General features: G+C 43.1%; 1 protein-coding gene and 1 long non-coding RNA gene across 4 annotated transcripts in view; one reads left to right on the top strand and one right to left on the bottom strand.

Moving 5' to 3' along the window:
* The window catches only part of LOC140911273 (uncharacterized), a 33,338-nt gene extending 9,163 nt beyond the window's left edge, over window positions 1–24,175 (top strand). The window contains exons 3-7 of one of the 3 annotated variants that reach the window (XR_012158877.2): window positions 3,666–3,780; window positions 3,942–4,045; window positions 10,070–10,157; window positions 15,475–15,576; window positions 22,236–24,175. This is a non-coding gene — a long non-coding RNA (uncharacterized LOC140911273). Of the gene's footprint in view, window positions 1–3,665; window positions 3,781–3,941; window positions 4,046–10,069; window positions 11,880–15,474; window positions 15,577–22,235 lie in introns of those variants that run through there. The other 2 variants (XR_012158878.2, XR_012158879.2) reach the window with 2 other exon arrangements.
* A 417-nt stretch (window positions 24,176–24,592) lies between these two features.
* On the bottom strand, window positions 24,593–25,231 carry HSPB3 (heat shock protein family B (small) member 3). The gene has a single exon (XM_073343932.1). It carries the CDS (start codon window positions 25,037–25,039, stop codon window positions 24,593–24,595), a length of 447 nt encoding a protein of 148 aa, XP_073200033.1. The 5' UTR covers window positions 25,040–25,231.
* Window positions 25,232–26,209: the final 978 nt, after the last annotated feature.

The raw sequence follows: 26,209 nt of genomic DNA, 5'->3' as shown, positions 1-26,209 counted from the left end.
ACTATCCCCGATAATGTCACGGCTAACCTGGTGGCTGAACTTTGTGACTTTGTCCTTACCCATAACTACTTCACATTTGGGGACAATGTATACCTTCAGATCAGCGGCACTGCTATGGGTACCCGCATGGCCCCACAGTATGCCAACATTTTTATGGCTGATTTAGAACAACGCTTCCTCAGCTCTCGTCCCCTAAAGCCCCTACTCTACTTGCGCTATATTGATGACATCTTCATCATCTGGACCCATGGAAAAGAAGCCCTTGAGGAATTCCACCATGATTTCAACAATTTCCATCCCACCACCAACCTCAGCCTGGTCCAGTCCACACAAGAGATCCACTTCCTGGACACTACAGTGCTAATAAACAATGGTCACATAAACACCACCCTATACCGGAAACCTACTGACCGCTATTCCTACCTGCATGCCTCCAGCTTTCACCCTGACCACACCACACGATCCATCGTCTACAGCCAAGCTCTGCGATACAACCGCATTTGCTCCAACCCCTCAGACAGAGACAAACACCTACAAGATCTCTGTCAAGCTTTCTTACAACTACAATACCCACCTGCAGAAGTAAAGAAACAGATTGATAGAGCCAGAAGAGTTCCCAGAAGTTACCTACTACAGGACAGGCCTAACAAAGAAAATAACAGAACGCCACTAGCCGTCACCTTCAGCCCCCAACTAAAACCCCTCCAACGCATTATTAAGGATCTACAACCTATCCTAAAGGATGACCCAACACTCTCACAAATCTTGGGAGACAGGCCAGTCCTTGCCTACAGACAGCCCCGCAACCTGAAGCAAATACTCACCAACAACCACATACCACACAACAGAACCACTAACCCAGGAACTTATCCTTGCAACAAAGCCCGTTGCCAACTGTGCCCACATATCTATTCAGGGGACACCATCACAGGGCCTAATAACATCAGCCACACTATCAGAGGCTCGTTCACCTGCACATCCACCAATGTGATATATGCCATCATGTGCCAGCAATGCCCCTCTGCCATGTACATTGGTCAAACTGGACAGTCTCTACGTAAAAGAATAAATGGACACAAATCAGATGTCAAGAATTATAACATTCATAAACCAGTCGGAGAACACTTCAATCTCTCTGGTCACGCGATCACAGACATGAAGGTCGCTATCTTAAAACAAAAAAACTTCAAATCCAGACTCCAGCGAGAAACTGCTGAATTGGAATTCATTTGCAAATTGGATACTATTAATTTAGGCTTAAATAGAGACTTGGAGTGGCTAAGTCATTATGCAAGGTAGCCTGTTTCCTCTTGTTTTACTACCCCCACCCCCCAGATGTTCTGGTTTAACTTGGATTTTAACTTGAAGAGTGGTCAGTTTGGATGAGCTATTACCAGCAGGAGAGTGAGTTTGTGTGTGTATGGGGGTGGGGGGGATGTGAGAACCTGGATTTATGCAGGAAATAGCCCAGCTTAATTGTCATGCACATTGTGTAAAGAGTTATCACTTTGGATGGGCTATCACCAGCAGGAGAGTGAATTTGTGTTGGGGGGTGGAGGGTGAGAAAACCTGGATTTGTGCTGGAAATCACTTTAGATAAGCTATTCCCAGCAGGACAGTGGGGTGGGAATAGGTATTGTTTCATATTCTCTGTGTATATATAAAGCCTGCTGCAGTTTCCACGATATGCATCTGAAGAAGTGAGCTGTAGCTCACGAAAGCTTATGCTCTAATAAATTGGTTAGTCTCTAAGGTGCCACAAGTCCTCCTTTTCTTTTTGCGAATACAGACTAACACGGCTGTTACTCTGAAACCTGTCAGCTGAAAGAGGACACCCCATGGGGATGAATAGGACCTGAAACAATAGCTCTGAGACGTGTGAACTGCTCTGTTCATCTCAGTGGGTGTTCCCACCCCCTTCCTAAGTGCTTTAGACTAGAGCCTGTGATATGCATGAAGTATGCCTGTTCTCAGGCTTGCTGGGTGTGTGTGTGTGTGTGTAAGACTTTCCCAAAAAGTCAACCCCACCCCACCAGGTTGCTTGTCTACACTGGCAAGTTTCTGTGCAGTAAAGCAGCTTTTTGTGCTCAAACTGCAGACGTACACACTGCCAAGCCACTTTGTGCGCAGAAACTCCTCAGTTGCAAAGGTGCAAAAAAACCACCTCAACGAGAGTCGTAAGGCTATTTGTGCAGAGGCTCCAGCACTCTATTGCCAGCGTAGACTTTTGATTGCTTTCTGTGCTGTAATTGGCCTCCGGAGCTGTCCCATAATGCCTCAAGTGACTGCTCTGCTCATTGTTTTGAACTCAGCTGCCCCAGAGACATGCGTCCCTCCCCTTTCAAAGCACCATTTCTGACATCCCTTGGGTGCTGTGCTCATCTGCTCCAGGGCACAAAGCAAACCATTAATGTGGAGTGCTCATGCTGTTGAACACAGAGGCAGGTGTCTGAGCCCAGGGAGGGAGGTGGGTGCTGATATCCAGGTTTCCCCCTCCTCCTGCCTCAAGACTGGTTGCTTCCTGCCGCTGTCTGAACTTACAAGACAGCATGCTGACACACTGTCTGTCCCTCAAAACACACTGTCTCTCCCCTGCCTTCATACGCACATACACACTCCCTGTTACACACTCTTACCCCCTCAACCCCCCACTTCAGTTGAAAAGCAGCTGGCAATGTAGTAGGATGCCCATGGAACAATGGGATTGGGAAACCTGCATCATGTGACACTGTGCCTGCCCCAGGAGGCATTGCAAACCCTTCCCAAGGCATCCTGTGGCCAGTTACCCAGTGGGATAGCTACCACAATGCCCTGTTGTCTTTGCCGTTGCAAGAGCTGCTCATGTGAATGCACCGAGCGTCACAAGGAGTACAGTGTGGACACACAACAGCCGTTTAATTCCAGCGTTTTAATAAAAGTGATATAACTTGTGGCTCAGAAACTTGCCAGTGTAGACATACCCTTATACTCTAAAAATGTTCTAGCTTTTACTCTGTAATCTAAGAGCAATTTTGATGGCTTCCCAGGCAATCACACGAATGCAAAATTATGACAATAAAAAGAGTTACATTAAACATATATTTTTGGCTTGGTGGACAGAACTGCACTAAGATATTGGACAGAAACAACAAGGTGTCAATTCTAGGAGAGGCAAAGCTGCTTTTGTAATGAGTCAGCCACTCCCAGTCTCTGTTCAGGCCCAAATTAATGGTGTTAAATTTGCAAATGAATTTTAGTTCATCAGTTTGGATGAGCTATTACCAGCAGGAGAGTGAGTTTGTGTGTGTATGGGGGTGGGGGGGATGTGAGAAAACCTGGATTTGTGCAGGAAATAGCCCAACTTGATTGTCATGCACATTGTGTACAGAGTTGTCACTTTGGATGGGCTATCACCAGCAGGAGAGTGAATTTGTGTGGGGGGGTGGAGGGTGAGAAAACCTGGATTTGTGCTGGAAATGGCCCACCTGATGATCACTTTAGATAAGCTATTACCAGCAGGACAGTGGGGTGGGAGGAGGTATTGGTTCATATTCTCTGTGTATATATAAAGTCTGCTGCAGTTTCCACGATATGCATCTGATGAAGTGAGCTGTAGCTCACGAAAGCTTATGCTCTAATAAATTGGTTAGTCTCTAAGGTGCCACAAGTACTCCTTTTCTTTTTAGTTCTGCTGTTTCTCTTTGAAGTCCTGGAATTGATACATCCTCATTTGTTATTGGGAGTGGACTACATCCACCCTGATCGAATTGGCCCTGTCAACACTGCTTCTCCACTTGTGAGGTAACTCCCTTCTTTTCATGTGTCAGTGAATAATGCCTGAATCTGTAATTTTCACTCCATGCATCCGATGAAGTGGGTTCTAGCCCATGAAAGCTTGTGCCCAAATAAATTTGTTAGTCTTTAAGGTGCCACCGGACTCCTTGTTGTTTTTGTGGATACAGATTAACACGGCTACCCCCTGATACTTAAGATATTGGAACAATCCTGATCTGAAACAACCCGTTCTGTCTCTTTTGTTTCCAATGACCCAACTGTGATTCTTTGGGTAAGTGTGCAAGCATTTTGTTCTTGGTTTTAAAATTAGCACTTTTTTCTTTTTCAAAATTACCTCTAACAAAATCAACTCTGTAGACAGTATTGTCAACTTCAAATATCTTGAATCAGAGCCCCCAAAATCATGAGAATTTTAAAAAAGGTGATATTCTGGTTTTTAGGTCAGTCTTTTGATTTTTGAACTACCCCTGCGCATCCCATTGTGTGTGCATGTAACAATTTTTGCCCACTCTCCCACATGTACTGGATGAGGTGATTTTAGCCCCTGCTGCAGGAGCTCTCACCCCCACATCTGCAGGTCTCCTGTTCAGCAATTAATCCTGTCCTTCAGTCCCCCATCAGTTCTGTCTCCACCCAAGCCCCCTCAATTCAGTTCCCCCCTCAGTTCAGTCCTCCAGCCCCCATCATCACCATCACATCAGTTCAGCCCCCCTACCCTATCAACCCCCACCACCCTCAGTTCACCCTCCCAGCACTAACCCTTGACACCCCTGTAGTAGGAAGAGGGCTTGAAACATAAGCCTGTGTATCAGAGACCTGGTATGAGTCTGAGGCCTGAACTAAAGTAGTGGTCAAAACTTTGCTTATATGACGCAAATTCAGGTTGTGAGCAAGAGGCAGGCCCTGCTCACAGAATCTGGCAAGAACATGACTGATATTGTGGAAACACACATTGCTAAGTAGTGCTAGGCACAAGAATATATACGTAAACATATTCCAGAAAGGTGGTACCAGAACATCTCGATACCAAACACATTCCCCAAAGATAACAGGAACACGCTGACCCATCTTAAGGATAACATCAGGATGACAGCATGATGGATGGAGATGTTTTGATCAAACCAACATGTACAAGGCAAAGGCTGACACGCCCATATGCCGGGGCAGTACGTAACTTGTTTGTATTGGTGTATAAAAATGTATCTTAGAGGGAATGTCTTTGGCCAGTCTACAGAGCAGTTGAAAGTCCCGCCACTGTCCATTGTCACGAGCATACATGTCTTATCATCTTCGTAGAGTCTGCCAGGTGCTATTACCATGCTTCACTGACAATAAACCTGGCCGGGTGCCTTCGCTGAAAAGCGAGTCAATGGATTTATTGGGCAGTTTAACTGACGTCTGATATCTCTGCTACCTGCCCTGAGCTGGGACAGCACATTGAACGAACACACACACGCAGCCAACATCTGACCACAACCCCATCTACTCAGAACCCACCAGCAATGCAACCCCTCTGACCCCATGAGACCCCACTGTCCTTATTTCAGCTCCCCTGAAGCTCCCAAGCCATAGTTCAGTCCTCCCAGCCTCACCTCCTCTTGGGTTCTTCACCTTCCCCAGGCTGGGGGGGAGTGAGAGGCAGTGGGGTTCCCTTTCCCACTTCCCAAGGTGGCAGGGGAGCAGCCACCTGGGGCTGACAGCCAGAGCCCGCTAAGGAGGGGCTCCAGCTGTCAGGCTTGCAAGGAGAAGACAGGAGATGTTGACAGCGGGAGCCCCAGCCACCTACAGCTGAAAAAAAGATCCTGACATCTGAGATTTCTGTTGCAAGATCATGAGGGAGGCTTAATTTTACTTGAAAACCACATCTCTCTCAGTAAATTTGCAAGAGATGGCATGTCTGCAGCAAGCCTACAAGACTGGCTTTCGTGAACACATTTTACTCTTTATAATGGATCTCTCCTATCCCATTTGGGAACTGCATTGACAGAATCCAAAGTGAGTCTAGTTGTTCTTACTTAGAAAGGCCCTGATCCTATAAACAGTTGAGTGTGTGCTTAACTATAAGCACAACAGGACTATTCACATGCTAACATTTAAACATGCACTTAAATGTTTGCAAGATCAGGCCCTTGGAGACCAACAGCCTCATTGAAGGCCATGCTTAGCTGCAGCATCTTAAAACTAAAAGGTGCCATCTTGGAGAACCTACAGAAAGAAAACTGGTGGGGATTCCAATGACTGCTACTCTAGGGTAATCTTGAACTAGAAGAATGTGAGTGAACAGAGACCTCACTACCACAAAATAACTGAAGTCAGTATCCATCCCAGTGCAGAGGAAACTTTCCTTTCAGGCCTGAAAAAGGTTTCCAAGATAATTTTGGTAGTTCTTTGTTGGGTTATCATTCTGTTGTCATAGTAGTGCAACAGAAAATGGCTGTCCCATGAGTTTAGATGAGGTTCTGACAACATTTAATTTGTTGATCTGGATCAGCCTGATCCACACATCACTTTGCATATGGACTTCAATGGGAGCCAACCATCTGGTAGAACCATTGGATCAGATCCTGATAGGAAATCACACTGAAAGCTTTTCTACATGATCTTTTAGTCCACACCAGAGAGGTGTAATTTTTAGTCTGCACTAGTGTGCTGCACACTAACTGGCTCATGTGGACTCTGCTCATGTGGACATGCCATGAAAGTTCTCTACAGCTTGTTAATATAGTCCCATTTCAATGTTAGTAATTCAATGTCCCATTACTATGTTAACATGCACTGGGGAACTTTTAGTGCACACCAGCAGGGTCCACAAGGGCCAGTTAGTGCACAAAGTGCTAGCGAAGACTGAAATTTACACCCCTCAGGTGCAGACTAAAGTACCATGTAGACAAGCCCTGAATTGTGCTTTATCTGGGCATGTGAGCTGTTAGCAAATAAATCAGTTGTTAGTCTATCGTATCTCTGAGAAAAAACTGAGCCTAATGCTCACTAAATACGTAATTTGTACTCACGGTGATTTTTTGGTTAGTCTAAGATGCTAATGGTATTTTTTCATCATAATTAGAACTGTTTAGAACATTTAAATGAAATTTTTGCAAAAAAGAGAAAATAGATTTCAAGGAAAAGTTTTGTGAATTGTTTTTTCCCCCCATTTTCCCATCAAGTCTAATTCTAGTGTAGTGTTCAGTGCAGAATCACAAAGTTCCCATTGTCTAGAACAGGGGTCGGCAACCTACGGCACGCGTGCCAAAGACAGCACGTGAGCTGATTTTTAATGGCATGCTGCTGCCTGCCAGGTCCCAGCCGCCGGCCCCGCTCAGCCCGCTGCCGAACCCAGGCCGGGACCCCGGCAGGCAGCAGCGTGCCATTAAAAATCCTGTCCGGCCTGCTCTTCCCCGCCCACCCCCCCGCGAGCAGGGTGAAGAAGCTTGGTCCTGCTGGCTGCTGCTGCAGGGCAGGCGAGTCCCCCCCTGCCCCCGCCTCTTCCCGCAGCATGCTGGGTTCCTGCCCCTCCTCCTCTCCCTCCCTGCCACCCATCAGCTGATGGCCCTTGTGAGGGAGGGGGAGAAGTGGAGCTGCCGCGCGCTCGCTGCTCCGAGGAGGAGGTGGAGACGGGGCCTTGGGGATGGGGGGTGGAATCAGGGCATATTCCCTCCAGCCCCCTGCTGTGAGCCATTCTGGGCAGAGGGCTGGGGGTGTGGGCTAGGGTCGTGAGGGTGCTCCCAGCCCCCTACACCCCCCAACACACACAGCCCTCTGCCTTGACCCTTGCACCCCCCTCACATGCCCCCAGCCCTCTGCCCTGACCCCTGCATCCCCCCACGACCCCAGCCCTGACTCCAGCACCCCCCACACATACCCAGTCCCCCCACACCCAATGCCCTGACTCCTGCACTCCCCTCACATACCCAGCCCCCCACACCCCATGACCTGACTCCTGCACCCTCCTCACATACCCCCAGCCCCCTGCCCTGACTCCTGCACCCCCCAAAACCCCAGCCCTGACTCCAATACCCCTCACACATACCCAGCCCCCCCACACCCCATGCCCTGACTCTTGCACCCCCCACATTCCCACCCCCACCCTGAGCACCAAACAGGAGCTCCTGCACCCCCCCCCCCCACATTCCCACCTGCACCCCTCGCACCAAATGGGAGCTGCCCAGGTAAGCACTCCACACCCAAACCTCCTGCCCCAACTCTGAGCCCCCTCCCTCATTCTAGCTCTTGGCCAGACCCTGCATCCCAACCCCCAGCCTGCTCCTTCACCCCCAGCCCTGTGCTCAGTGAACTCCCACCCTCAGCTCAGTGCAGAGAGAGAGAAAGAGAATGGGCTAGAACCAGGGAGAAGGTAGGTACCCACTCTATGTGGGCAGGGCTGGGATCCCAGACCGGCAATGGGCCGAGTGGGGCTGGCAGCTGGACCCTGGCTGGCAGGAGCCGGCGGACAGAACCCCAGAACCCCACTGCCAGTCTGGCATCCCGGCCACCAGTCCCACTCAGCCTGCTGCTGGTCTGGGGTTCTGGCTGCCGGCCCCTTGCCAGTCGGGGTCCCGGCCGCAGGCCCCGCTCAGCCTATGCCGGCCTAAGTGAATGGAACCCCAGGCTGGCAGTGGGCTGAGCGGGCCGGCAGCGTAAGATCAACATTTTAATTTAATTTTAAATGAAGCTTCTTAAACATTTTGAAAACTTTGTTTACTTTACATACGACAATAGTTTAGTTATATAATATATAGACCTGTAGAGCAAGACCTTCTAAAAAACGTTAAAATGTATTACTGACATGCAAAACCTTAAATTAAAATGAATAAATGAAGACTTGGCACCCCACTTCTGAAAGGTTGCTGACCCCTGGTCTAGAAGTTAGCAGTGCACAGCAAATGTCCCACTAGAGGGCACTAAATGGTTTTAAATGTTTAAGCTTCCAGAGTAATAAAAGTAAATGCTATGAATTAAGTAGTAAGTGCTGTGAATGTAACAAGTCTGAGTACATTTTTTTAAAAAAAGTTTTCCATATGTGCTTTTTAAAAGAAGAATGTTTTTGCCCTTGTAAAAATGCTAATGATTGTAAAATTCTATTTGAAAATATTTCATTTTCTATAGTAAACTACAGATATCTGAAATGATGACATTTTAAAAATGACAGCTAATTTAGGAGAAATCAACAAAATAGTCTTCAAGTTTGAAAAACTATAAAACGGTTATTGCATAATTATTAGCAAACTGAAACATGTAAAATTAAAGATAAAATTTATGTCAAAATAGCACTGAAGGTTCTTGTCTTGTGACCTTTGTAAAATAAGTTAATTAGCTTGGTTTAGTTCTTAGTGGGCGGATATTCACATCTCAAAAACCATCATTGCTACATAGGATACTTCTTGGAATGCTTGTCACTCCAAGTTGTCACTCCAAGTTGTCCAAGTTCCAGCTTGTCACTCCAAGCTGAAAATACTAAAGCTTAAGGCAGAAGGAAGTATGATCTTCTGGATAGGGCATTGAACTGTGAGTCAACAATCTAGGTTCAATTCCTGGCTCTTCCATAGACTTTGATGTGAATTTAGGCAACTCAATTATTCTCTCTGTGTCTCAGGTCCTCATCCGAAAATATGGGGTAGATATACTTCTCCACCACACAAGGCTATTGTGCGGATAAATTCATGAATGTTTAGGAGTTTTTCTTAGAATCTATGGTGATGAGGGCCTGCAAGGTGCTATATGCCCTTGGCTCCGAGTCCTATTCGACATTGGTGAGGCCTCATCTGGAGTACTGTGTCCAGTTTTGGGCCCTACACTACAAGAAGGATGTGGATAAATTGGAGAGAGTCCAGCGAAGGGCAACAAAAATGATTAGGGGTCTAGAACACATGACTTATGAGGAGAGGCTGAGGGAGCTGGGATTGTTTAGCCTGCAGAAGAGAAGAATGAGGGGGGATTTGATAGCTGCTTTCAACTACCTGAAAGGGGGTTCCAAAGAGGATGGCTCTAGACTGTTCTCAATGGTAGCAGATGACAGAACGAGGAGTAATGGTCTCAAGTTGCAGTGGGGGAGGTTTAGATTGGATATTAGGAAAAACTTTTTCACTAGGAGGGTGGTGAAACACTGGAATGCGTTACCTAGGGAGGTGGTAGAATCTCCTTCCTTAGAGGTTTTTAAGGTCAGACTTGACAAAGCCCTGGCTGGGATGATTTAACTGGGAATTGGTCCTGCTTCGAGCAGGGGGTTGGACTAGATGACCTTCTGGGGTCCCTTCCAACCCTGATATTCTATGATTCTATGATTCCTATTCACTTGCAGGAGCAACTCAGGATCAAGCCTGTTATGGACATGAAGTCTGAACTCTCCTCCTACTCCTACAGATCCTTCTATTAAAGACTGAGGCATGGTAACAAAAGAGCGTGGGGAAGTTTGCTCTGCTTTTGCTTTTTTGCGGGGCCATTTAGACAGGCAGAACTGCAGGGTCTCAATGTGGATAAGATAATGGTATAGGGAGGAGGGGTTTAGATTTTTTAGGAACTGGGGAACCTTTTGGGAAAGTTGGAGCCTATACAGGAAGGATGGGCTTCACCTAAACTGAAATGGAATCAGATTGCTAGAGTGTAAAATGTAATAGGCTGTAGAGGAGTTTTTAAACTAAGGGCTGGGGGGGGGGGGGAAAGCCGACAGGTGTGGAAGGAGCCCATGGTTCAGACAGAGATATCCCTTAGAGGAAGATCTATTAATGGGTATTCTCTATATCCTAGTGAGAAGGAAAGGATGGAAGTTGATAATGCACAAGTAGGAACTGAAGAGAAACAGTCAAATGAAATGAGTCCCATTCAATTACATCACATAATGACAGACAGCTAAAAAGTGACAAATTTTATAAGTGCTTGTATACAAATGCTAGAAGTCTAAATACTAAGATGAGTGAACTTGAGTACCTGGTATTAAATGAGAATATTGATATAATAGGCATCATGGAAACTTGGTGAAACAATGATAATCAATGGGGACACAGTAATACTAGGGTACAAAATATATAGGAATGACAGAGTATATCATGCTGGTGGGGGAGTGGCACTATATGTGAAAGAATCAAATATAGTAAAAGTATTAAATGAATCAAACTGGACCACAGAATGCATAGAATCTCTAGGGATAGACATTTCATGCTTGAATAATAAGAATATAGCAGTAGGGATATACTGCTGACCACTTGACTAGGATGGTGATGGTGATTGTGAAATGCTCCGGAAGATTAGAGAGGCTATAAAAAGTAGAAAACTCAACACAGTAATAATGAGAGATTTCAACTATCCTCATATTGACTGGGTACATGTCACCTCAGGACGGGATGCAGAGATAAAGTTTCTTGACACCACAAATGACCGCTTCTTGCAGCATCTAGTCCCGGAACCCACAAGAGGAGAAGAAATTCTTGATTAGTTCTAAGTGGAGCACAGGATGTGGTCCAAGAGGTGAATAGAACTGAGCCTCTTGGTAATAGCCACCGTAATATAATTAAATTTAACAGCTGTGCGGAAGGAGGGCAAACACCAAAGAAGCCCACCACAGTAGCATTTAACTTCAGAAAGGGGAGCTATACAAATTATGAGAAAGCTAGTTAAACAGAAATTAAAAGGTACAGTCACAAAAGTGAAATGCCTGCAAACTGCATGGAAAAATTTTAAAAACACCATAATACAATCTAAAATTAAATGTATACCCCAAATTAAAAAACATAATAAGTGGACCAAAAAAGTGCCACCATGGCTAAACAACAAAGTAAAGAAGCGGTTAGAGGCGAAAAGGCATCCTTTAAAAATTGGAAGTTAAATCATACCAAAGAAAATAGAAAGGAGCATAAACTCTAGCACAGGGGTTGGCAACCTTCTGCACGCGGTAATCTGGGTAATCTGCTGGCGGGCTGTGAGACATTTTGTTTACATTGACTGTCGGCAGACCTGACCCCCTCCCCCAACGGCTCCCAGTGGCCGGGGTTCACCGTTCCCAGCCAATGGGAGCTGCGGAAAGCAGTGGCCAGCATGTCCCTGTAGCCCATGCCACTTCCCACAGCTCCCATTGGCTAGGAACGGCGAACCACGACCACTGGGAGCTGTGTCTGTGGTCAGTCAATATAAACAAAATGTCTCGCAGCCTGCCAGCAGATTACCCTGATGGGCCCCATGCTGAAGGTCACCTACCCCTGTTCTAGCAAGTCAAGCGTAAACGTATAATTAGGCAGGCCAAAAAAGACTTGAAGATCAACTAGCCAAAGACTCAAAACTAACAGCAAAACATGTCTTAGGTACATCAGAAGCAGGAAGCCTGCCAAACAGTCAGTGAGGCCACAGGACAACAAAGGTGCTAAAGGAGCACTCAAGGAAGATAAGACCATTGCAGAGAAGCTAAATGAATTCTTTGCATCTGTGTTCACTGCAGAGAATATGAGGCAGCCAAGCCCGAGCCATTCTTTTTAGGTGACAAATCAGAGGAACTGTCCCAGATTGAGGTGTCATTAGAGGAGGTTTTGTAACAAATTGATAAACAGTAATAAATTCACAGGACCAGATGGTATTCACTCAAGGGGAGTCAATGGGTGGTGGAGGATGGGGCAGAGAGATGGTGGGAGCTATATAGGTACAGAGGGAGGGGGCAGGAGCCTGGGGGACTTGACAGGGAGGATAGGAGTATAGGGGAGAGGGGCAGGAGCCAGGGTAGTAGTGGGATGGATTGGAGCAGAGGGGAAGGAGGCAGAAGCCGAGGGGTGGATAGGAACACAGTGGATGAGGAAAGTGGATTCTCACCATGGTGTTATGATAAATTCAATAACACTGAATGAGAAGAATAAAGCAAAATATTGAACAACTATCACTCACTGAATGAGGCAGAGGTTCTATGGGAAAAATAGTATGTGATCATGTAATTAAAGACTGTATAAGATACAGAAGGGAGGTGAACTAAAGGGCATCGTGAATTCTGCAATTTCCTAATGTTTGAATGCTTGACTTTGCAACCCAATTTTTTTTAAACACATTTTTTTCTGAATAAAATATTGTATAAAATATGTGATTTTTGAAGTGATGACAGGGAGCCTAGATCTTTGGAGAGGGGACTTTTTGTTTTAAAAGTCTAAATATACTGTCTCACACACAGATGTGTACACGTGTACATACACCTTCTGTAATGAGTGTATCCAATACCAACTCCTATAGTTTCTACTTACCCATCGTTTAAGTGTGAGAAATATCAATAAAGCTTTCTTTTTAATTCCCATCATTTTGTGTCTGCTGCTAACACTTAAAGAATTATACACAGAGAAGGAATTGGCCTAACAGTGAACCAGCTTTGATGAACTTTTGGTTAATACTGAAGAATCTAGGATACAAACCTTTGCTATGGATAATTTATATAAATGAAGTAGGAATTTGATAGCAGCATAGATAAGTTAAATAACATCTATAGAAATGCCAAACACTTACTATAGTCAGTCTTGTCTAAAAGCAGTCAGCTGTGATAGTCTTCCACTTTCGGCATCACAGTTGTTAACACTGGCTGTGATGGTGACAGGAAGGAGTGTGCAAGGATAAGGACTTTTAAAAACACTAGTTAAATTAATATTTGTTTTAGAACCAGTTTAGTGGTATAGCATATGAAGACAATATTCATTGTGTTGGACAATGCAGAGGCATTCAGCTGGCAGGCACAATTAATTTTTTCCTGTGATGATTTAAGCATGTATGTAACTCACTCCCACTTAGTGTGGTACTCAATCTCCTTCTAGTGCTGACTGGGCCATAGTAGATTGGGGTTGATGAGCCTGCTACACTTTTAGCTAATAGAGATGGGTCTTTTAGCTCCCATGCTTTAAGATCTATGCATCCTAGGTTTAATCCCTGCTGATGGAGCCAGGCACTTGGCATTACATGTGCTTCTGCTTCCTTCATGCCGAAACTGCCTCTTCTGTATATGTAAAAAGAAAAGGAGTACTTGTGGCACCTTAGAGACTAACCAATTTATTTGAGCATGAGCTTTCGTGAGCTACAGCTCACTTCATCGGATGCATGCCGTGGAAACTGTAGCAGACTTTATATACACCCCACTGTCCAGCTGGTAATAGCTTATCTAAAGTGATCATCAGGTGGGCCATTTCCAGCACAAATCCAGGTTTTCTCACCCTCCACCCCGCCACACAAATTCACTCTCCTGCTGGTGATAGCCCATCCAAAGTGACAATTCTTTACACAATGTGCATGATAATAAAGTTGGGCCATTTCCTGCACAAATCCAGGTTCTCTCACCCCCTCACCCCCTCCCAAAAACCACACACACAAACTCACTATCCTGCTGGTAATAGCTCATCCAAAGTGACCATTCTCCCTACAATGTGCATAATTAAGGTGGGCCATTTCCAGCACAAATCCAGGTTTTCTCACATCCCCCCCACCCCCATACACACACAAACTCACTCTCCTGCTGGTAAAACCCCTTCAAAACTGACCACTCTCCAAGTTTAAATCCAAGTTAAACCAGAACATCGGGGGGGGGGGGGGGTAGGAAAAAACAAGAGGAAATAGGCTACCTTGCATAATGACTTAGCCATTATGCAAGGTAGCCTATTTCCTCTTGTTTTTTCCTACCCCCCCCCCCCAGATGTTCTGGTTTAACTTGGATTTAAACTTGGAGAGTGGTCAGTTTTGAAGGGGTTTTACCAGCAGGAGAGTGAGTTTGTGTGTGTATGGGGGTGGGGGGGATGTGAGAAAACCTGGATTTGTGCTGGAAATGGCCCACCTGATGATCACTTTAGATAAGCTATTACCAGCTGGACAGTGGGGTGTATATAAAGTCTGCTACAGTTTCCACGGCATGCATCCGATGAAGTGAGCTGTAGCTCACGAAAGCTCATGCTCAAATAAATTGGTTAGTCTCTAAGGTGCCACAAGTACTCCTTTTCTTTTTGCGAATACAGACTAACACGGCTGTTACTCTGAATTCTGTATATGTAGTGACCAATATTGCAGTTGATGTCCACCTGCCCAATTTAGATCAGATTTCTTTTGTTGTAGTTCTAGCACAATAACGCTAAACAATGGTGATAAGCTGTGACTAGTTTAAACAGCACAAGTTGTTTAATACGTTTGGTTTTCACATTTACTTAGGTCACAGACCTCATTGTTAAAGCATGAATTTCTTGTAACAGCTATGTTGCAGCTCTTTTGGTGGGACTGCAGATCTCATGCTCTGTGCTGTCTTCATAAACAGCTTTGGACCTCTTTCAAGTGGGCTCTCCCCATTGTCATGCCAGGGTCCATTGTAACCATTACCTTGATGTGAGAGGAAGTGGCTTTGTGATTTCTGATTCAATCAGAACCTCAGCCCACTACCTTTGACGTAATGGGGATGTTACTGGATGCATTCTACATACATCTAAGAGTTAAATAATTTAAGTTCTTCCTGCCAAGCTAAACGTAATGAAAATGTCTCATTCCCTAGTGATCAAACACTGACTGTATACATTGGAAGAAAATGAGCTTTGTATATAAAATCTTGATAGGACCACCCATTATTCTCCATATAATTCTCTCCATCTGTATCCTAGTAAAATGCATTGAAAAGTCACCAGGTCAAAGCTCAACATACAGCAAAAGATGAGAGTTAATACATATTAACGGTTTTCCTCTTCCTTTTTGTCTTCATTTCTGTTATTGCTATTGTTTCAGGCTAGGCACTTTATTCCTAGAAAATTGATGTTCGGAATTGCATTCAGTCATTGGCCTTCTCTGCAAAGCTCAGAGCAGCTGTTATTCCCTACTTGGGAGAAGGTTGGTGTTGATAGGTTGACTTTTTAAAATTACTGCTTCATGATAAAAATAAACTGTCAGTTACTTTCATTAATTAAAAACCTCCAAGTCCTGAATGATTTTTTTTCCCTTTAAAAAGAACATCCTTTACTACACGAATGAGTTGTACAGATTAATTTGTTTCTGAGATGATGGTCCCTTTGACCAGGTGTATGAACAGGTGCAGAGCTGCTCTAGCAAGTTACCCTTATAGCCAGCATAGGCCAGCATTTTTAGATCCAACCCAGGGATTAAAAAGGCATAGTGGCCACTGAGGAAGGGAGAGCTACAGAGAGGACCAGAAAGTCAAGCTAAGAATTGCTCTTTTATATATATATATATATGTAAAGTCCTGCCTTAGAGCTGTGTTCCTTTATTGAAAAAATGAAGATAAACTATGAAAGAATCAGGAGGTTTTGGACAAGGAATGGTGGCAAGACACTGCCTCTGTCATAGGCACCAACTCTGTGGGTGCTGCGGGGCTGTAAAATTAGTGAAAGAAAGAGGAGAATCAGGCACCCTGGGCCTGATTTTCTATTTCCTCTTGGTCCCTTGATGCTACTCTTGCAGTCATGCACCTGCAGTCTTTCTTCTTATTTAGAAAAGCTGGACGTGCACAAGTCCATGGGGCTGGATGCGTTGCATCCGAGAGTCCTAAAGGAATTGGCGGATGTGATTGCAAAGCCATTGGCCATTATCTTTGAAAACTCATGGCGATCGGGGGAAGTCCCGGAAGACTGGAAAAAGGCTAATGTAGTGCCAATCTTTAAAAAAGGGAAGAAGGAGGATCCTGGGAACTACAGGCCAGTCAGCCTCACCTCAATCCCTGGAAAAATCATGGAGCAGGTCCTCAAGGAATCAATTCTGAAGCACTTAGAGGAGAGGAAAGTGATCAGGAACAGTCAGCATGGATTCACCAAGGGCAAGTCATGCCTGACTAATCTAATTGCCTTCTATGATGAGATAACTGGTTCTGTGGATGAAGGGAAAGCAGTGGACGTGTTATTCCTTGACTTTAGCAAAGCTTTTGGCACGGTCTCCCACAGTATTCTTGTCAGCAAGTTAAAGAAGTATGGACTGGATGGATGCACTAAAAGGTGGGTAGAGAGTTGGCTAGATTGTCAGGCTCAACGGGTAGTGATCAATGGCTCCATGTCTAGTTCGCAGCCGGTATCTAGTGGAGTGCCCCAAGGGTCGGTCCTGGGGCTGGTTTTGTTCAATATCTTCATTAATGATCTGGAGGATGGTGTGGATTGCACCCTCAGCAAGTTTGCGGATGACACTAAACTGGGAGGAGGGGTAGATACGCTGGAGGATAGGGATAGGATACAGAGGGACCTAGACAAATGAGAGGATTGGGCCAAAAGAAATCTGATGAGGTTCAACAAGGACAAGTGCAGAGTCCTGCACTTAGGACGGAAGAATCCAATGCACCGCTACAGACTAGGGACCGAATGGCTAGGCAGCAGTTCTGCAGAGAAGGACCTAGGGGTGACAGTGGACGAGAAGCTGGATATGAGTCAATAGTGTGCCTTGTTGCCAAGAAGGCCAATGGCATTTTGGGGTGTATAAGTAGGGGCATTGCCAGCAGATCGAGGGACGTGATCATTCCCCTCTATTCAACATTGATGAGGCCTCATCTGGAGTACTGTGTCCAGTTTTGAGCCCCACAGTACAAGAAGGATGTGGAAAAATTGGAGAGAGTCCAGCGAAGGGCAACAAAAATGATTAGGGGTCTGGAGCACATGACTTATGAGGAGAGGCTGAGGGAACTGGGATTGTTTAGTCTACGGAAGAGAAGAATGAGGGGGGATTTGATAGCTGCTTTTAACTACCTGAAAGGTGGATCCAAAGAGGATGGATCTAGACTATTCTCAGTGATAGCAGATGACAGGACAAGGAGTAATGGTCTCAAGTTGCAGTGGGGGAGATTTAGGTTGGATATTAGGAAAAACTTTTTCACTAGGAGGGTGGTGAAACACTGGAATGCGTTACCTAGGGAGGTGCTGGAATCACCTTCCTTAGAAGTTTTTAAGGTCAGGCTTGAGAAAGCTCTGGCTGGGATGATTTAGTTGGGGATTGGTCCTGCTCTGGGCAGGTGGTTGGACTAGATGTCCTCCAGAGGTCCCTTCCAACTCTGATATTCTATGATTCTATGATTCTCCTCACAGACAGTAAATTCTCTTATTACCAATGCTGTGGTCTAGATACCCTGTGGCCTTTGACTACTGGCCCTGCCTTGGAACTCCATTTGTGGCTCTGGAGGTGGAGGGATTGCAGAGTTTTTTATGCCACAGTTGCAGCCCTTTTGGCTACTTCTTTTCCAGTATGCATATTCGTGAAAGAGACAGCCTAAATTTAGCCTTCTGTGTTTGTTTAAGTTGTGCAGTTAGTATGTTTATTTTGTAAAGGTTAATGAGAAATGAATAGCTTTGTCAAAACCCAGACCCAGGTCTGTTTGTCGATTTGTGTGTTAAATATGATATGGAAACATCTAGATATTCCATTTTGTTACAGAAGCCAGCAGCTTATCATCTTCTAGCCAACTTCCTGGAAAATATTATTATGCTTCTAAATATTAATGTTGGTTTTGGTATTTCAGTTCCAATATTAACTTGCACTGGGGAACAAGTAAAATCACACACCTTTTTAATGTTAGGCTAAACGCCCTATGAAGGAGCTCCATATCGTAACAGAAATATATAATGTAATAGAATGAGCTTCTACATTAATTTATCTCTATGTATTTTTGTCTGTTTCTTAGCCCCTCAGACATGCATTTGTATTCTCGGGTGGATATTTTGGCCTGCATGAATCTGATTTCAGGATAGAGCTTAGCTCATAAATTCATCAAGGCAGGGATTTTGTTATATTTGTAACTTGTAGCGTGTTGGTCACACTATCAGCACTTTAATAATATTAATTTATTTATTGACAGAATATATATGAGATAATATTAAAACTACACTTGCTGCAAGGATTGTAGATCATAGGATCATGTTTTTTTCAACATGAGAATAAATAAAGTACTTTTTATTTGTCAAGCCATACTCCAGTCTCATGAATCATTGACTCTCCTGAATTTGTCAGCGTAGCCATAGTGGTAGCATCATTACATACAGGTTAGACTTATGTAAATTTAAAGCCAACCTCAGTATACAAAAGCTGTGTCTGCACATACTTAATTCTTCATACTTCCAACCACTGTATACCACTAGTGCAGTTCCACCAGGGTAGCAACATTGGAAATTTTGACTATCACATTATCTATCCCTGCTCAGATCAGGTGAAGACAATACAATAGTTAAAACACTGGAGTTCTGTTTACTTTAGTGGTCCCAAAATTGTGATAACTGATAAAACTATAAGATTAATAATGTAATAGAGGGGAAACTGAAGGGGAAATCTGAGTGGAAAGTAAGCCAAAGAAAGTGGATAAGTGATTTATTTTTAAATCGTGGTGTATTGAAGATTTAAAACAACATGTAACATAACTTATACTTTCAGCCCAAAAGTTTTAGTTAAAATTGTTCTACAGGGACACTGTTCATTTGAACTTTGAAGAATTGATTAATTAAATGAATCCAACATTTCTCAAAAAGCAGTCTTTAAATATTGTGCCGTGACATCTTAAAAATCTTTTCCTACAATTGTCTGTAAGAGTTTTCCTCCTCCCCTGTTTTTGATAGAAGGTTCATTTAGGTGAATATGACAGCACAACCATCAAACATGCTCAGGCCCAGCCCTCCTCCCCCCTTTTTCTCTCTCCGCACACTCCTGCCTGCTGCCTCTTCAGTCTCCTCCTTAGGGAGAGGAAATAAACAGTACAAATGAGATGGGTTTGCAGAGCCTAGGGAAGCGCAGGCAGGAACAATGGAACAGTGAACTTGACGAGGTACAACGTGCTGTCAACTGCACAGTAAACAAATGAATTATTCTGCAATTTCTCTCAGTTTCAGTCATTTTTAGGGTTTTCTTGCAGTAATGGTACCTACAAAATTTTCAGATGGATATGTGATTTTTCAGTTGTCAGTGTCCTTAAAGAAGACCCAATATAGGACTGATACTCATCCCTACTGCTAGCACTGAAGTGCCACTGCAGTAGCTGCGTTGAGAAGTGCTGTCCTTCCGGTGAGATGTTAAATGGTGGGCCCATCTGTCTCCACAGGCGGCTGCCCGGGTGCATTGCATGGCCCTTTTAAAAGGGAGGAGGAAATAACCGTGGTGTGCAAGTATACTCATCAACATTCTTTCTTTCACTAAGGACCAAATCTTGCAGTCCTTATTCAGGCGAAAAAATCACATCAATGGGAATTTTTTTTTATTATGAACGGAGTAAGGTCTGCAATATTTGGCCTATTTTACAGGAAATTTGGGGAGCACAGTGCACTCTTTTCAAATATCCAAGGCTGTGTCTGAACTATTCTTGAGTGAATAATGACTGTCATATTTGCCTGTGTTCTTTGCACTGTGAGTATCCGATTGCATAAAGAGACTGTGATACCCTGAATACAGCAGATACTATACAACTAAATAAGTCCATGGAGGTTGAGGATGCTTAGGACCTTGCAGAACCATGCTCTTTATTTTTGTGCCCTGGCTCTTGGTCATTAATCCGAACTTGAGACTTCTAAAAGGCATTTTTAAAGTGCTTGGAGTCACTTGGACACTGCTTGATCGATTACATAGTTAATCCTTTCACCATTGGGAACTGACAAGGCTCAATAACAGCTGCTCTGCAGTTCATACAGCAGCATATATTGCTTATTCTTGGCCAGGCTTTTGTAGACAGCCAGTGTCAGAGTTCTTTATTTAATCATATAAGTGTGTCATAAATCTGCCTTGAGCTAAGGCTGTTATGAAATTCTATGCAATTTATAAAATTATCACTGTCCCTGAGCAATATTAATATCTCCCTTCATGTCTCTCATATTCACATCTAATCATGTTAGAAAAGCAAACATTAGAAATAACATTCAAAATACGTTAGTTCAGCCACTTAGAAAGAATGTGTAACTGTTTTGCCAAATCCACTAAAAATCATTAATTCAAAAGCGTTTAATAAACTATAGGGCAAAAATGAATGAGACATTTCCCCTTGGATTATACTTAATACTACAATATAGGCAATGAGTGTATTGTTTCATGAGTGGATGATACATATTCCAGTATAGTTCCATGTATGTATTTACTGGTTACATACACTTTGGTTCTTCTCCTGTGCCCATTGAAGACAATAGCAAAGTTCTCATTGATTCTAGCCGTGCAGGATCAGACTGTTATACTGCACCATAGAATCGTAGAATATCAGGGTTGGAAGGGACCTCAGGAGGTCATCTAGTCCAACCCCCTGCTCAAAGCAGGACCAATCCCCAACTAAGTCACATCACCCATCAGTGTAGCATGTGAATGCACTTTAAGGGCCTAATTCCCCAACTGCTATCATTTTTATGCTAGTATAATTCCACAGACTTCAGTGAGTTCACTTCTGATTTACTGTTGTAAGCAGGTGGAGAATCAGACCCTAGCTGTCTTAAGGATGGGTCTTTTCACATTTCTCATGGCCAAATTCTCTGTCAAATTTTATGTTGTATGATTGTTTATATAAGTACTTGTCTACACATGAGTTACTCTGGAATGGCTATTCCAGAATAACTGCAAGCGTGGATACTCTTATTCTGGATTTTTATTTGGTTTTTGGTGTTTGAGCCTTTACAGTTCACATTTTCAAGATTTTCTCCACAACAGAAAGGACAAGAAACTTTTTTTTAAATGAAAGCCAAGAATCTTTAAAATGAAAGCTCCAGGAACTGGTGGGCTAAAAAGCCCACCAGATAGTATGAGAATTGTGACAAAATTGTAAGAGTTGGAAACACTTGACATGGAATGGACAAGTTAAGGAGTGGACATGTTAAAATGTAGCGATCAACTCCCTTGACTCCAGGTCAAATGCTGTAGTGCAGCCTCCATAGCTCTGGTCTCAGAGAACACAGAGAGAGTATTGTCATATTATGGTGCAGGAAGGAGCGGACCCACAGAGAGGCACATGTGGCTTCAGGAGAAGCATGTGTTTTATTCACAGTAGCTCAGATGGTGAAACCTACGCACTACAGCACTACTTCTGGGAGTAGCGAAACCTACAACGATAACTCTTCCAGCAGTGTGAACTCTATTTGCCCAACACACTGGTTTCACACCAGTGTAACCTCACTGACTTTAGTGGAGTTACTCGTGACTTACAACATAAATGAGCTCAGAATCAGCCCCTTATGCTTTGGGAAAATCTAGAGCTGGGTGCAACAGTTGCACTCTTCTTGGCCAGCTCTTTTCATGTGTATACAAATGCTGTCAGGATTATGGACTAATTATTTGCCAAATTTCCATTTGTTTAGTCAGAGCTTGATTTTTTATAAAATCAGCCATGGTTTTTATGTTTGTATCACTTTTAAAATTGCCAAATCCATAGTTTGTAAATCTCCTATGTTATCTCTAGGTACATGAATGTCTTCACTGTAATAATAGATAGGGCTGGACTTTTAGTTTTAAATGATCATATCATACAGATTCTTTGTAAAGTAAAATGAGCAATAGAAGAGTATTACGGTTTTTTTAAATGGAACTAAAGCTGGTTATCTCTTTAGATGGTCCTGAACCCACATCGCAATACATCTGATGGTGTAAAAACCATGGATCCAAACACATCTAAACTCAGTTCTGCATCTAAAATGTGCAGATGGCCCTAACTTATATTATGGGCTCAACAAAATCTCTGGATCTGAAAGGACCTGGACTTCGAAGTGTTTGGAATCTGGATCTAGGTCTGAATTTTGTGACTGGAACCTCATTCTAATTTCCTCAAACCTATGGATTCAGAAAGGCAAACTTGGGGGCAAAGGAGAGGGTTGAAGGACTTCTATGTTTAAATCAGTTTTCTAGAAAACATTAGTTTGCTGGCTATGGTGCCACACAAAAAGAGACCAATGTGTACATCAGTTAGGAAAATAAATGTAGGCCCCCAACCTGCAATCCACTGTGCTTGGGTGCAGCAGGGTGAGCATATGCAGTGATTTGCAGGCTCTGGACTTAATCCATCATTCCTTATGCAGAGCAAACTTGCTTTGAAATTGGTGTGAGTTTTGAGTGCAAAAATAATAATAATAATAATATAATAATATAATATAATTAAAAATTGAGTATTGGCCTATTCCAAACCAATGGCTTTCAAATTTCTTCAAATGTAATTGATCACTAATATAAACATTTCTACATCATGTGAGCACAAACACACAAGTCTAGTGTTTTCACTATAAACTAGAGAGCTCTCTTTTTTGAGCCTGGGGTAGAAACATTTTTGTTAATCTGATGTTTCCCTTGTGATTGAATATACTCAGAATTTTATTTGTATTTGATTTAGTTCAAAAATGTTTTTAATTTGTCTGAACAGCAGATGGCCATCAGCAAGAGTCTGTATTTAGCTTGGTTTCAGAGTAACAGCCGTGTTAGTCTGTATTGGCAAAAGGAAACGGAGGACTTGTGACACCTTAGAGACTAACCAATTTATTTGAGCATAAGCTTTCGTGAGCTACAGCTCACTTCATCGGATGCATACTGTGGAAACTGCAGAAGACATTATATACACAGAGACCATTTAGCTTGGCACTTTCCACTCTGCATTCCTTTACTATTCATAGCACAGCAGTCATACTTATCTTAAGTACACATAAAAGGAGGCAGTTTCACTTGCAGCTGCAGTTCCCCTAGAATGTTTGCGTATTTACAGTACCATTTGTAACAAATCTTTTTGAAATGTTGAAGACCAATTGTTAGACATAGCAGGCAGAGTCCTGGCTAACCTTAGTTGCGGAACTCCATTGAAATGAGTGGGATTGCTCTAGTATAATTGAGAGAAGAAAGTGGCCCTATGTTCTTCTAAGTGGCCCCATTTTGCAATCAGGCATTTGAACCCCTATGCTGGTGCAGAGCCAATTAGGCTCTGTGGGCACAAGCATCTGCTCCCAGAGATCCAATTGCAGGATCAGGATCTTAAGTTCTAAAGAAAGTCACAGAAGAAAACATTTACATGATTGTTATCCTGTTGATTGTGTAAACTTCTTGGACTAAATTCATCCCTAGCATATTAATGCCTTTAAGTCAGGGGCAGCTACACAAGAATGACTTTGGGCCTTTTCAGCTTTTATAAGTGAGCAATATTTTGCTTCTATTGTTGGCAGAAAGCCAGGATATTTAAACAAAATGAACTGTGATTAAAAACAAAGCATCTGAAAAATTTCCATCAAAATAAGTTGACTCAGTATTAGTAGAAAGATGGCACATTTTGAAACATTGCATTTGCAAAACTATTTTTAATGTTTATTCTGCTGTTCAATATTCCCTTAAGTACAATATATTTTTAAAGGGCACACTCGCAAGTAATTTTTAGAAATGAATTTGAATTCAAAAAGTTTTTCCCATAAATTATTTTGCAGACCAAATGAATGCTGCTCATGCGTGCTTTGACATCACCTAAGAAATGTTGAAGTTAACATATAGTGATATAACTAATAAAAACATGGCATTTTCCTGTTATGTAAATTAAAATTCCATAAAACTCAGACTAATATCTGCTGCTCCTTTCATTATTCATCTCATGAATACATATTACAAAGGTAACCCCTGTTTATTGGCATTTTGATACATGCTTTACACTTGGTACCTCATCAGAGAGCATTATATGAAATATTTTTCATTTGTTTTGACTGCCATAAACTTTCTTTTGTATAAAAAGCATGGGTCTCCAGCACATATGCAGCTGAAGGAAAGCAGTCTTACATTTCACATCAAACAATAAAACTCAACATGCCGAAAATATATGCAAAGTTATGTTCTTATCTCCATTGTAAATACAAGCCAACAACTTCACATGCATGGCTACATTGCAAAGAATTGTTTGAGTTACATTAGGAATAATATTATCTCACCAATAACAATTAACAAGACTTTAATCCATTCCCTCTGAGCTCTTAATTTCAACAACCAAAATGCCATCATGGCAGAAGAGAGCAGACAAATCTTTTTTCTTGACTCCATTAGGTAATTTGTATTGTCTAACAAAGCTTCTGGATATGAAACCATGTTCGTCCATCCTACGTCCATGCTGAGCTTTGATCAGGAGCCAGCCTTCAAAAGTCTGAATGATGATATCTTCAGGACAGAACTGCACAACATCCAGTAAGACCTGAAAGCTGGGTTTGCCTTCCTCCGTGCTGTCCTTCTCTGCTGTATCCATACTTTTTGCTGCATGTCTGCTTCTCACCTCAGCTGTGGATGGGCCTGGCAAAGCATATAAAGAGTGATCCAACTTGCATGCTTCCAGATCTTGGACAGCAAACTGCTCCTGATAACGTACAGGAGTTTCCAGCCAGTGTCTTGTAACTATTCCTTCCATTGCTCAGGCAGAAATATGAGTTACTGCTTTCTGATAGCCAGTGAAAGCAGGAGAGTCAGACTGGCGTAGTGAGCTCTTTCCAGTTGCATGCCTACTCCCAGACTAGTTTATCAGTTGATGTAGCCTTTCATTTTTAGCACTGGCAGAGCTTAACACTTAATTGAACATGATTCATGTCCATGAGACATGCCTCATCTTTTTATACATTGACAATAGAGCACTATTTTTAGGGCATGTGTCTTCAGTTGCTTTGGCAGTTTTTATGCATACACTAACCAGTAAAAATGAAATTTTATTGCACTTCTTGTTCTTCGCGCATTAACCTGTTTGTTGTTATGAGGAAACAAGGTCTTTTTAAAGGTTCTTTTACTTGTCTAGAAAGGAGTGTGATGTTCTTTCTGTTTCTCAAGGGAAACTACTACAGTAGCTGTAAAAGCTATATTTCTTCTTGCTGAATTATAGAAATTATTTGGGGCAGGAGGACTCAAGCTGTTTGAGGATGTGAGAAAAGCAAATTTGGGTCTGGTTTCACTAGAAAGTTATCAGGTGCCTCTAAAGTTGTGGCAAAGATTTTGCAGGAGCCAAACTCTGAGTGCTCGTGAGAAAGTTACTTGTGGGCTGTTGGCTGTCCCTTCCCAACTGAAAGGTAACTGTGATGCTGACTCAGCAGTTAGAGATCTTGGTGGCATAGTGGGAGTGGCCTGTGATTTGAGTCTGGCACTGTGATGGCGTCTGAGTCTGCAGCTACAGACTGTAGCTCAGACTCAAGAGCCTGAATTAGCCCTGTAATTTCATAGTAAAAATGACAGTAGAAATAAACACTTGCTTGAGTGTTGGGCAAATTGCAAAAATGACTCACCTGGTTCTTATCAACTCATAGACTTTAAGGCCAGAAGGGATCGATACGATCATCTAGTCTGAACTTCCTGCACATTGCAGGCCACAGAACCTCATCCACCCACTCCTGTAATAGACCCCTAGCCTCTGGCTGAGTTTCTGAAGTCCTCAAATCATGATTTAAAGAGGTCAAGCTACAGAGAATCGGCTATTTACACTAGTTTAAACCGGCAAGTGACCTGTGCCCCATGCTGCAGAGAAAGGTGAAAAAAACCCAGGGTCTCAGCAAATCTGACCTAGGGGAAAATTCTTTCCTGACCCCAAGTATGGCGA

This window comes from Lepidochelys kempii, chromosome 5 (assembly GCF_965140285.1).
Source record: "Lepidochelys kempii isolate rLepKem1 chromosome 5, rLepKem1.hap1, whole genome shotgun sequence".
In the NCBI taxonomy this organism is placed as follows: Eukaryota; Metazoa; Chordata; order Testudines; family Cheloniidae; genus Lepidochelys; species Lepidochelys kempii.
The sequence above is the reverse complement of the archived record's forward strand: the minus strand, read 5'-3'. Positions and strand labels throughout refer to the sequence as shown.